The 13,612-nt window shown below is 41.5% G+C and overlaps 1 protein-coding gene across 3 annotated transcripts in view; it reads left to right on the top strand.

The window, feature by feature from the left end:
• The window catches only part of fbxw7 (F-box and WD repeat domain containing 7), a 141,145-nt gene that overhangs the window by 108,762 nt on the left and 18,771 nt on the right, over positions 1-13,612 (top strand). For 2 of the 3 annotated variants that reach the window (XM_071519708.1, XM_071519709.1), the window contains one exon: positions 12,489-12,571. In XM_071519708.1, coding sequence (XP_071375809.1) covers positions 12,489-12,571 — 83 coding nt within the window. Of the gene's footprint in view, positions 1-7,288; positions 7,478-12,488; positions 12,572-13,612 lie in introns of those variants that run through there. The other variant, XM_071519710.1, reaches the window with a different exon arrangement.

Below are 13,612 nucleotides of genomic sequence, written 5' to 3'. Positions count from 1 at the left end.
CCCACAATACATTCAAATATATACACCCTCTAACAGATTACAGCTTCTTGTTCCCCTACACACACTCTTTTATACGAACACTCTTTTGTTCCTCAGTCTCACTTTCTTTCGCTCTGTCTTTAACACACACATACACACATTTTATCTACCCCTTAAAGCAGCACTTATATTCTCTTTATTTCACAATAATACAAGCTTAGCCTCATGTCCACTCATTTAACACATGCTTGAGGGGAGTTTGGTATGGTACAGTATGCAGGCAGAGTTGCATTGCTGTTGCATTGCGTCAGTCTATCTATTCCCCAACAAACCACCTAAAACAAAGACATATATGCTTTCATGTTCTGCCTCTTTGATCTCTCTTCAAAATATGGCCATTATTTGACTCTCACTGTGCAGGCAGACATGGCAGTTGATAGCAGTCGAGTCGAGCACTAAAAAGGTTGCTATCACCCACTTTCACTGGTGGCCCATCAGAGATAACAATAATCCTTAGCAGACACTTTAGACAAGAGCCTGGGCTTTCAAAGGCATGGCCAGTGGACACATCTAAACAAGATCAAACGTGCCCTTCACTTTCTGGAAATTGGATCGTGATTCAAGATGGGAGTCACGTCTTTCAGTCTTATCAAATGTGTTTTTGTTTTTTTTTGTCACCGTTTATTTGTGCCACTTTTCTACTTGGCCTGGCTATCAAGAATAGGGGAACAAAATGAGAGCTTTCAGCTCAGCAACACCGAAGATGTTCCACCTGAATCTTTCCACATTACCTCATTGTTCAGGCTCACCTGTCTGTATGATTCATCTTGGTTTAATATTCAGAAAAAGAGACGGCTACCTCATCCTTAACACCAAATTGCTTTCCCAGCCTTCTCTACTCATTTTCTTTTCGTTCTCACGTCTTCTGCTCTTTCTTGGAGTTCATTTTTCTGCAAGCTGTTGAAAAATATCCCACCATTTATCTTACCACTGAAGTTGGTTCAACCCTACATTCCCCTGCTTTTTTGTCCAACTCCTGTTTATTATATTGAAGATGCTACAGTTTGTCCTATGATAAAGTTTTAGTCTCTTCCTCTAAGAGTAGTGTTTGTACTACAGTGCTGCAGTGTAATATAATATGATGGATAAAGTTATTAATGTTTTGTTGAAGGAAACTTTTTGAGGAACATTGTATTTCTTCTCTGCTTCCTCAACCTTTCCAGTTCAGACTCAATGAGGATGCATATTAGCATTATTAGCAGAGAGCTTGGCCTGTAAAATGGAGCTATTTTTAAATGTAGAGCTTCTTTTCCATCACAACACAAGCTTAGTTAGGGAAAATGGCGTGTGTGTGTGTACATTCTTGCGTGCATGCATGCGTTCTTGCATGTGTGTGTGTGCACATGTCTGTGAGGCTTACCATTTTTCAATATACAGCACTGCAGCCAAGGCTCCATAAGTCAGAGTAAACATGACTAAGACTTATCTCAGCAAAGTGATTGACAAACACACCACCCTGCATTATAGTTCATTCATAGTTCATTGTATCTTTTTTAATGCCCACTTTAAAACAGTTCTTAAGAATTAAGTTAAATGCCTAAACGACTGAATGACCAGTGTGTTTGCTTATTTCTCTGCCTGCAATAGACTGACTGTGTGCAATGACAGTTAGCTTTTCCTTCATATCTTTCATTTACAGATTGAAAAGCATACTCTGATCCAATTAGAGGAGGGTAAAACCTCCCTTGAGAGGTTAGGCTTATTTCCTCTTGATGCCATTTGGTTGGAACAGCAAAAATGCAAATTACTGCCTTGTTCCAGAGATGGAGGGTAGTATGACGTTGCATTCCAGATGAAAATTAAGTGAAAAATACCAAAGGCAGTGTGGCGTGTGAAGTTCTTTTAATAGTTCAGGCCAGGGCGTCATATGTGACCAAGACACAGTCAGAATATCCCTCCACACTTTCCCACAAGTTCTCAAGCAAACTCTGGCACCTACAGATGACAGCCAACACCCAGCAGGTACAATTTGGCTCGCTCTGCTTCATCTGGGATGTAGAGTGGTAATTCTGGATGATTAAAGGGGTTTATCCGTTTCTGTGTAAATGTTGATGCCAGCACCAGCCAAGTTTCACCTGGCTCATCACACACATTTCCATAACCCTCTTTCATTTCTGAATGAGATATGACAGCTCAGTGTGCATCCAAATGCAAAACCAGATAGGCTTATAATAGAAAGAGGATTGGAAGCAGAGGAAAATGTTAACACCTCTATGTTGAAATTTTGCCTGCAGAGTTCACCATTACAAGTATGTGACCTCTTTTTGGGGTATTGATTGTATACTAGAATTGGACAACAGATTTTTACAGGAGTTCTTTTACTTATTGAAAACTGTCGAAGATGATGCAAAGGTTACTTGGTTATAGAACTGTAGACAATCATGATTGTCATTTGAAAAAAATGTTTATATTGCACAGTGGAAATCACATTCTTCCTGATGTTGCAATTCTTTTTCATAGCTGTACAAATACTGTATGAATTTGGCATGGGCAAAGGTCAACTTTGCATTAATTCATTGGGCAGCAGATTGGTTGAGAGTGGAGCAAGTGCTTGGCTTTTTCTATGTAAAAGTTAGAGTCTCTTTCCTCTGTTCGATGCGCATACTGAGGCCAAAGGGTTAATATCATTTTCATCATCCCTCAGCACTTGCGCCACACTGATTTATTCATTCCCCCCGGAGAGATCAACAGCTTCCGCTTCTTGGTCTTTTATCCTATCACTGAGGTCCTAGATCAGTGATCAATTTCAGCAGCAGTCATTAATAAATTAGGAGACAAGATGGTCGTTGTTCCCAGGCTTGTTGTTTGGTGACAAGAGACAAGGAGTTCTAGACATCCCAGTTCTGCTACAGATGTTGCCCACTTGTAGTGCAAGCTGTTCTGTAGCTTCCATGTTAGAGTGGAGCAATATGGCAAGTCCAAATTTTGTTTAGTTCAAGAAATGGTTCAGTTGTTTGATAGATGTAAGTTTTGTGTTGTCTATTTAGTTCTACTTTGCAAGTCTTACAAAGTAGTAGGCTTCAGAACTAATGCAAGATGCTGTACAGATGCATTATTAAGGACTTCTATTATCATACTATAAAGCAAGGAATCTCTGTCTGTGTGTCCGTCGCGTATCTCGAGAACCGTTCGTCCAATCGACTTCACACTTGGCGGGTGTATTGCTGGGGACCCAAGGAAGTGCAGTGTCGGATTTGGTGCAATTTAGACACGCAACACATTCAATATTAATAAACTTTGAATAAACAAGCGAACAGCGCTCTGTGCAGCAGCGGCGCAAACGGGCACTGCACTTGTGATTACAACTGCAATTCGAATAGGGGACTTTAATGAAACACCTAGCCTGCTGTCCCACTCAGGAGCTAAGAAACACCACAATTTTTCTGCACTGCTTCAGTATTGTGTTTTCTCTGCTTTACTGCCTTCTGCTTATTGTTAAACACTCTGTCTTGTGAGAAAACAAATTGAATTATTATTTTTTTCTTTTGTATTTGTGAAAAGACTGTGTTGGTTAGAAAAATACCAATAAAACGAAAGCAATGTTTGCAATTCCACTGTCCCCTTGACAAACGATAAAATTAGTATTAGCTTTTTGTTAACCAACTTACATGAGATCTTATTATCCTTTCACCAGACCAGAAAGGAATATATAGTCCAGCTCCAGTGCATTGTTGTTATCATAAAATGTGACCTTCACTGCTTTTCAACTGGGAAAAAGTCCCATTTAGATTCTGCTCCGATATACAACAAATAAAACTCAATATTAGCGTTGCCCAGTAATTTATGGCGTTATTATTATAATACAACCCACAACCCCACTCACTGCTGATGTCTTCTGCCTTTCGGTGCATGCCTGTGTGGGGCATCAACACAGGGCACTGTTGGTCTTTGTCTTTGGATTTCCCCTCGCTTAGTGTTAAAGTGTTAGTACATTTTGCTTCCGTTCTCTTCAGTGTGTAGTGTATTATCCATTAATTATTTCTGAATGCTTCTTAAGACTTTGGTTATATTTTCAAATGTTGCATCTACTAAATTAAAATTTGCAAATGATTGCCAGTAATTGCAAATGCTGACCTTTGTTCTTCATTTATTTCCCGTGGACCTCATTGATGTCACAAGGGAGATACCAGTGCCTCTTGCATTAATTTCTTTGTTGACCTGACCCCTTCAAACCTCAGCCTTTTAGTCGCGTGGGTGGTTATAGGATATGTTAATTCAACCCCATGCAGATGATGCTATTATTGTGCTTCGCCGAATGCCATGATCCATGGTTTCCTTATTCATCAAACCTCCCCCACATGCCTTGCATCTGTCCAATCTGGAATGTGGCTCACACTTCGCCATTGCTGAAAATCCATTGAGAGGAGACCCCCTAGTCCCTCATTTTGTCACAGTGAGGACAATCACACAATGACATGGCTCTGATTAGTGATGCATCGCTGCCCAACAAGTATTTGCCTCCTTCAAGTTCAGCAACTCACATTAAACATTTGCTCAAGATGGCCCTGTTCTCTTGTAGCGTAGCTTTTTCCCACCTACATATCTTGCTTTTGAATGGTAAGCCACAGTCAAATCCATCTATAAATCTATTTTTCACTCACTGCCTCCTCCTCCATTCATTCACTCCAAAACTTCCTCAACATGCCCAACTAAACTTCACAACTGTAAGCTAGTACAGTTATCTATTGAGTCACTATGTTGAAATGTTGACACCAATATCTGTGTTGCCTTGTTTGTGTACAGAGTCAAATGAGACGGCATTTGCATTTTCCCCACTAGCTATCCACTGCACTGCGATGTAATGAGATCATATTTTTATACTGCAGTTCCAAATATTACAGCACAGGGAGCTGGCGTCTAGTGCAGCCATCACTTGGAATTCTTTTGTTTCTGTGATAACAAGATTACAAAATACGGTCCAAAATGAGTTCGCTCTGAAAGACACCTGTTTTGTGTGAAGCTTTGTGTTTGCCTAGCTGGATTTTGGTTTTGATAAGCAGGAGGTCAGTATCGGGGGGGGGGGGGCTGTTAATGCTTTACCAAGTGGCAGGAGGGGAACGACAAAGGAGGCCGCGGCCTATTCAAAGGCCGCGGTGCAAGCCCACTTGCATGCCGAGCATTCCAATGTGCTGTGTAAAGTTTGGGCTGGCAGAGAGGAACGAGAGGGGCTTTCTCATGAGGGCCACCTCAAACACACACAGACAAAACTCAAACCGTCCTGTCTGACACACCCCCGCCTCCCTTGCTTTGAATGCTTTCTTTTTTTTGTGGTGTTACTATGGTAACAAAGGAGAGAATCCCTGTGTTGAGTACAATGTCCAGATTACCCTCGTCCCTCTACACCTGTCCTGTCTTTCTTGATGAATACATGTGAAAAGCATGTAGACTCTCACTCAGTGATCATGATTGGTATCTTTCACTGCATCTGTCCACAGGTCTTTTCATAAAGCTTTAAAAGCTGTGTCCCTGTCTTTGTGATGAGTGGTTATTTGCTTAGGTAAAGTAAAATGAAGACAGCCTTGTGGTTCACAGAGCATAAGTTTGATGTCACATCAGTTTCTCCAACATTCAACAATTCTGTTTCTAAGTTGTGGCAGATTTTACCAGCCCTCTTCTGCCAAGTGTTTTACTTCTCAGGTGTAAAAGCTCTCAATTTCCCCCTCCACTCAAGATGATTTGATAATTACAGGTGTAGGCCTGGGGTGTCTGAAAGCCTGCCAGATCTCAATGCCCCATTACCTGAGAACAGAGCCCTCCACATGAACCTTCATTGTGTCCCGTTTTTGTTTGGATAATCTTCACCGACTAATGCTGATGTCCTGTGAAGTCAAGGGCAGCAAATGTTGAAGACTTATTGACACAAATGGCAAATTGGTATTGTAAGGCCATCTAGCTTCATATTACATATCTAATCTATCACACAGATGTTTCTGTCAGAGATTAACGCTGTGGCGTGCCTAGATGCCAATAACCCCACGCTCAGTGTTTAATTTACATTCTGCACTCTTGTATATACTCTGTCGTCAGTTTGTCCATATTAATCAAACAAAAAGCTTCTAGTGTGTTTATCTTGTATAGCTAAACAAAGCCCTTACTTGAATAGGAAAAGCCAAGCTACCTGTCACCACCGGTTTGTTTACCTGATAGCTATATGTCCCCTTGAAAAGGCAGTTTCTTCAGCTGTGACAGAAATACTAACAAGGGAATTCCAACAATGCCTTTTACTGATTGCAGTTTGCATTCACCTGCACTTTGTATTCATTTATGTGATTTTTTTTTTTTTTTTGGACTGAATCTGGCATTTTGTGGTTGTGATTTGTTACCAGCTGTAAAATAACTTCCAATTGTTAAGCCATCAACAGTGCATAGTTCTGTTAACTAGGCAAGTGTAATTGCTGCCATATTGAAATGGAAGTATTAGGCTATTCAGTTGGTGTGTAAATAAGCAGGTGCACCAGACGTGGATCGTTTACACTGTTGCCAAATGGAGCATAATGGCAGACTACTTTGTCTCGTCTAGTCTGTTGGCTGGGATGTTGAAATTCTCTAATGCAGTGCTCTAGTGCATTATGTTCATATTTGTTTTACTCCAGAAACCTATCAGGAACAGAATCTATACGCTATGTTTTGAATTACTTCAATCGTCGCTGTAGTCACTGTTCAATGCATAAGCATTGTATAAGTGAAGATGCCACCTGTGGGAAATAATGGGGTGGTGTAGTCCCGGGGCGGGGGTGGTGGTGGTGGTATTTGGGTTCCGCAACAAGTGGGGGGTCCACTTGTGCAAAAAAAAAAAAACAAACATAAAGAAATAAACGAGTGCACCCTCCAACCCGCTCCCTCTAGCCTACTCGTCTGCTATGCATATGTCCCCCCGGTACCCTGCTCATATAAGATGCGCTGCGCATAGTGTTGAATGTTGGACTGCACCATTCCCTTCCTCTCCACCGGGGAGGCTGTAATCCGATCCCGTGTAGAGAAGAGGAAGAGGGCACGGCTCTGCGCTCTGACGCTCCCCTCCACTCCTCCCTCTCTCTCTCTCTCATTCTCTGTGTATCGAGTGCCACCGCTTTCTCCCCCCCCCTTCTCCCTTCATCTGTTTCTCCCTGCTCGGTGCCACACACAAGCTTCCAGGATCGCTCGCATCGCATTGTTCACCGAGCCCCGTTCAAGTCGGCGTGACACGGCGGAGCTCTCCTTTACCTGGAGGGGGGAGATCTACTACGTGCACGCCAGTTCCAGTGACGTGCCCGAGCATGTTCACATCAGAGATAGCGTCGGATTTACCTGAGAGTACACTGCCCTCGCGCTGTCAGAGCAATCTCCCTACCACGCAGAGAGATTTGGACTTCACCGATTTTCACTGAAGAGGAAAAAAACCCCACACCGGATTACAAGGATGGGGTTCTACGGCACTTTAAAGATGATTTTCTATAAAGTGAGTAGGCTTTTCTGCTGTATGCGCCCGTTTACCGATGTTGCAGTGTCACCGCAAACACCGCCGTGCCTTTTTATTTAATGTTTTCACTCGTTGTGTCGCCCTCGTTATTTTGACGCGCCTCTCGCAGCAGATTGTACGGCCACTGCAGAGGATGAACAACCGAGTAGCAGACCCCTAGAGATGCGGATTTAATTGACCGGGCCTTTATCATAGTTCTGTGTTTGATGCTACAATATAACGACGCGATTTGGCATTCTTTAATCTGTAGTAACTTTTGTGTAAATAAATGTCACCGCCGGGATTCAAGGCTAATCACTGAATTGTGATTTGTAAATGGGTTACGCCACGTTACTACAAAACAGAAGGGCTGCTGTGACACTTTGGCGGTGTTTTTAATTTTGTAATACGGGATAAAACGTGTTCCAAGCTACGGATTTTTCGTTTTAAAAATGCCTTGAAAACCCATTCAGTCTCAACGCTGAGTCGATGTGCTCTCTGCACCTGTATATCACACCGATCAGTGTGGTCCTCCCTTTGACACAACCTGCTAGTTGACGCTATACCCGGTTTATTGTAATACGAACACACATAGACGACGGATATCACATTGATTTAGGTTATTTTATAATGCAGACTTCACTATTCAAAATATCTGTGATGAGGAGAGCAGCACGCCCCCTGCAATCCTTCGCAGTTTGCAGCGCTATTATGCTTCTACATTATGCAGTGGTTATCTTGTACTGACCGACTGCTAAGACTCATGTATGTGATCTTGTGCGTTGCCTGTTGGAGTTGCCTATTCCTGACATTGTGCACTTGCCTGAGGCTTCAGCCACAGATAATGGGTCACTGTGTCAGACTGTGTGAGGTAGAATATCCTCAAGGATGTTGGATGGATTATGCTGGATGCCAGCCAGAAATTAATGCTCTAATTCTAGGATGAAATATAAGTAGATTGTTTATCGTATTGGGAAAACATATATATATATTTTTTGGTTGTAATGCAAAGGAATCAAATTGGACAAAGTAAATCATTAAGATGAAGCGAGTTGGATTGGACGAAGCATATTACCTAATATTATACCATAAATTCCTAATAAAGTCTGTTACGGTGAACCTGCCCCTCCCATGTCCACAGCTGTATAATTGTGTTTAAATGTACAGTATACACTATACACTAGTAGCTTATGTAGTGTTAAACCCTATATTCAAGTAGTCACTATTCATTGAATGAATATTCCATCCTTAATCAATGTATATTTTGTACAGGGAGTTGAATTGTCCCTCATTTGCATTCTCATTCCATTTTGGGTTTGTGCTCATACTGTAGCATATCAGTATTTTGAAGTCAGTCCCTAGAGCTTGTATTCATTGGAATTCTTTATGCTACTTTTCACTTATAAAGGCAGAAAATAAACCACGAAGACATAACCCAGTTTATGCGTTGATTTCAGAAATTAAGGGGTCTCTGTCAGTCCCACAAATTGATCTGGAGAACTCCTATCCTTCACAATGACCAGTTCCTGAATGTAAAATATTTCTGCTTCTCTAGAAATGCTTATTTCACATGATTAAATTATTTCATGGTTGCTCGACAGTATTTGAATAATGGGGCTAGGATGAGAATCATTATTCAAATGACTGATGCTTAAGGATGTAGTCTCCATTTCAACGAGTCAACACATTACATCAGAGTGATTGCTGTCTTTAAAATATCATTAACTCTACATCCATCTGTCCTCTGCTCTTGGCCAGATAGGGAAGCTTGAAGAAGTTGAGCACCATTTGACTGATTAATAGTGCTTTACAAACACAACATTCTCCTCTTGTCTCCGGTTACCTTTTCCCAGGCTGAAACACTAGAGGCTGGTTACACTCTGTTTTTTTTTTGTTTTTTTTGACGCCTGTGCTTAGTTGGAGGTTTCCTCTCTGCGTCTTACACACAGACACACAGAGGCACACACTCATAGCCAGCACTCCCATTCTCTCTTTCTTGCTCGCTCTCTCTCTCTCTCTCTCTCTCTCTCACACACATACACACACACTGTTATACACACAAACGCACACACACCCATACATTCATGCACACACCCAGTCTCTCCTTAGCTACTGAACTGCCATTGCAGTGAGATCATTGCTTTGAGAACAAGGGAGTTGGTGGAGTTGGAGAATGGGATCTCAACAAGCAGGAATATCCTATAAACCCTCACCCACTTCCTTAACATAAAAAAGCTCTATCTGCCAGATATTTTAGATTTACACTTGATGGAATATATGCTGCATATTTGTCTAGCTCTTGAAAACATTTGGACTACATTTATGTGTTTGTTGCTTCTTGTGTTGGATTTCTCAATTCCAGTGTTTTTTTTTTTTCCCGGCTTAAATTTCCCTCATGATTTACTCAAGGTTTTTCATGACACTGGCTCTTCTCATGAAGCTCTCTGCATGTGGTCCTTAGTACCAGTGCAGCTCCTCTCTAGAGCACATAGACATGGTTTCATTCATTTCTCTGTGATAGATCACAAGTCCCTGGTCACATCACAGCCCCCAGTGTCCACGGGACATCAAACTTAAATCTGTAGGTTTTGATAACCTGCAGTACAGGTTGATGGGCTAGTCATGTGTACACGCATCTGTCAAGTCAGGTTGTGGTTCCCAGTTTGTCAGTTGTTTACTGCATTGATTTTTTTAGTCCACATTAAATTTGGTGGTACACATCCTTTATTGTTATCACAGACGTGGTTGCAGTTGTCCTAATATTGGGTTAAGCATTCAGTGTTTCAATATGTTGGCAACAAAATAAATATTTCACATTATGAGCTGCTGTTCTTGGTTCAGCATTGCCTTGCCATATGAATGTTATTCTGAACACCCCTATGTGGTCATGATGATGAAAAAACTGAGAGGACAAATATGATGGTCAGGCCATACGCCTCCACACTCGCCAAAACACAGCAATAAACAAAAACACACATCTCGAGGAGAGGCATGTAATCATGTCGCCCTGAAATCACACAATATATGCAAAGTAAATTCACCTTCAAAGCCATGTCGCCAGTGCTCCTCCCTTGCATAGAGTACAATGCAGTCAGTGCATAAATGTATCAAAAGCGCATTGTTGGCATCAAAAACTGTTTTCATTTAAATGTGGTTCTGAGCCCCTTGTGGCAGGCCATTAGGAGGCTGTATAATGGCAGGACAGAAGCAAGTCCCGCTAGAAATTTTCCAAAACAGGTTGTCTCATGCCGCACAACAGGCAGGAGTAGAAGGGTAAACAAACTGCTGCTGGATAGTTTTGACAAATAAATATAATAATAATAAATAAATAAAAGTGCAGGAGCATGGATTTCAGTGGTCTGTTCTACAAGTAATGCAAAACAACTGTGTGGACAAAATTGTTGTAGTGTAGGAATAGATCACCAATGTGCATAATGCATGGCGACATCTATTTTGTTTGTCAAAATGTAGCCTAGCCTGTACTGAAGGAGCGCACTGCTTTGGTCAAGCCTTTAGTGACTTGCTTCCAGCTCATCAATATTTACCAGTAAAACAGAGCATTTGACTGGAGAGTAAACCCTACATCAGGGTCTCAAATAACACCCCACCATTTCTGAATGTTTATGTTTAATGTTTTATATTTTTAAATATTTGGTTAATATTTGCACTGTAGTGATGTGCCTGCAGCTGTTTTGGCACAGATGGAGTGTTGAGAGGACAGGCTGTCTGTGTGTAGGATCAGTGGCTTCACTTCAGACTGAAACTATAGGACCATGATCAAATCCAGCTTAGGTTTTGGTTTCATATAAAGCATCTTTTATTAATCAGAGAATACAGTCAGTCTGTCACGTATCTTTTATTTTGTCCAGACACTTTAATTCAGGGTTCGGTTAGTCTATTTACTCATGAGGGACTGGCACTGAGATGGCGATCACTTGCATGTGCGGGAGGAACCCTGGCTAGAGTGGCGGGCACGGGATGAAGAAATCCGGCTCGCACAGACCCCTACACAGAGTCCTTTGTTTACACAATTGGGTAGTCGGTAACAGGGTTCTAGCTTGGCATCGGTGCAGGCGAGTGTGTTTGGGATGGGGGGTTGTGTGCTGTGCACACATGCATGTCTGCTCGAAGAAAGAGAACGGTAAAGAATGGAGCTGCTCTATTTTTCTTCCCCAAGCATCAATATAAATCAAACTGTCCTCTCTGCCAAAGACTGCAGTCTGTGCCCAACCGGAACAAGCCTTGCTTACTACAGCATGGTTATTTTGTGTGCGTGTATGCAGTGTGTTTGAAGTTTTGGGTGCACACATTTGGCCATGTCTATATGAGTGTTCTCGTCTGTATATCTTGGGATGTCTGGGTGTTCGCTGATGTCGGCCCTCACCTGTCATGTGCCTCCAATATGGACTGCAATCTGAATAACACTCAAGAGTGTAAAACAAGCTAGTGCGCCTCCTTTGTATCCTGCTACCTTGTAACATTCAGTTCCTATATCTACAGTCATGTCATATTCTAATTCATGGTGGCAAATGTTAAAATGTGGCAACACTATATATTTAGGTTTAATGTCCTATTTACTTAAATCTGTTGACATGAGTTTGGTGGGATTTGGTGTATTTTAAAATGTTGAATTTTGAGACATAATATTAATAGAAGCTGTATCTATTGTCAAAGCAGATCTCTGCTTCTGCGGTGCCAGTTCTTCAAAGCGCCGTTCCCATGCATATTCTCAAATTCTCATTTGCTTCTCAAGAGCTGGCTTATCAAGAGTGAGGTGACTGTGTTCTCTGTTTTTGAAAGAAAGTAATCAGGAGAGAGTGAGTAAATACGATGAATTATACAACACACGTCAGAACTGCCATCTCAAACCAAATTCCGTGTGGCATACATCTGTACACTTGTATTTACTTTTCAGAGGGATGCTGTTTAGTAGCTGGGGTTCTATGTTGATTGTTTTGCTGTGATGGTCTCTAATGTTTTTCCTTTTCTCTCCTATCTCTTTGACTTGTAGATGAAGAGAAAGTTGGACCATGGCCCCGAGGTCCGATCTTTCCCTTCTGGAAAAAAGCCCTGCAAAGGCCCTGAGTATTCAAGGTAAAAGAACCGACATTCCACCCATTTGATCCTCCAACTGCACAAAGGAGACACGCCAACTACTAAAGTCTTCGTTTTTCCTGTCCTGTAATGTCCCAGTTTTTTCCCCACATTGGGCCAGAAGAGAGTAATTGAAATTGACCCTTAAAGAGCCTTAATCTCCTTGCTTTAAAGTGCATTACACACATAGATCAGCCTATCATGGAAGGAAATCAAAGGATATGAACAAAGATTGCATATCTACTATCCTCATAGATGAGGAATTAAATAAAATGATGATAAATGATTGTGCACATCATGGTATTATATCAGCAACATCTACTCGGCAGTCCCAGATGTTCTTCAAACCCTGAATATTTAATGCATGTATTCACATGAAGACACACAATCCCATGAAGACACATGAAAATATTCTGACTGAACACAGCCACTTCACGGGCAACGCTGGCGTGTAATTGGCCCTGTCTCAGCTTCCTATCCCATTAAAGATGAATCCATTATGAAATAGATTCCAGCTTCCCATTCTCCTGCCAGCAAGCAGAATCAGAAGTACTGAAGTTGCCCACTGGTTGCTTTCTCTTGCTGCCCCTACATTGCAAGAGCACACAGGTGCCGTTTGAAGTCCTGTGCTGCCCTTCAGATCCTGTTTCTTGCGAGAGGGGAGGCCAACACTGAACAGAGATCTTTGGAATTGTGCATACTTTGTAGTCTGAGCCAAAAGATTATCTCAAGGGCATCTTAAAGAAAATATCTGTTGTTGAGGTTTTTCCTTATCTTTGTCATTTCATTGTATACCGTGTGACTTGAGACATGCAACTCAAATCCGTTTTTCCTTTTGGTACTCACAGCATGCCGTTCAGTTTGAAACTCAATTAAATATGATATTTAAAGATATCCTTGTTGGTCTGAAGCCACAATCTATCGATGTAAACTGAAGTTTCTATTTTATTACTAGATGCTTTGTTCCAATCAGACCATAACTGGTAATATGTCCCCAGAGCATACATTTTTGAATTATGTAATAATATAGTTGCTGTCAGT

The sequence above is a fragment of the Centroberyx affinis genome, unplaced genomic scaffold (assembly GCF_046629955.1).
Source record: "Centroberyx affinis isolate AG114_WGS23_722 - 3 ecotype Tasmania unplaced genomic scaffold, CSIRO-AGI_Caff_v1 ptg000723l_1, whole genome shotgun sequence".
NCBI lineage: Eukaryota > Metazoa > Chordata > Actinopteri > Beryciformes > Berycidae > Centroberyx > Centroberyx affinis.
This window is presented reverse-complemented; position numbering and strand designations above follow the sequence as displayed.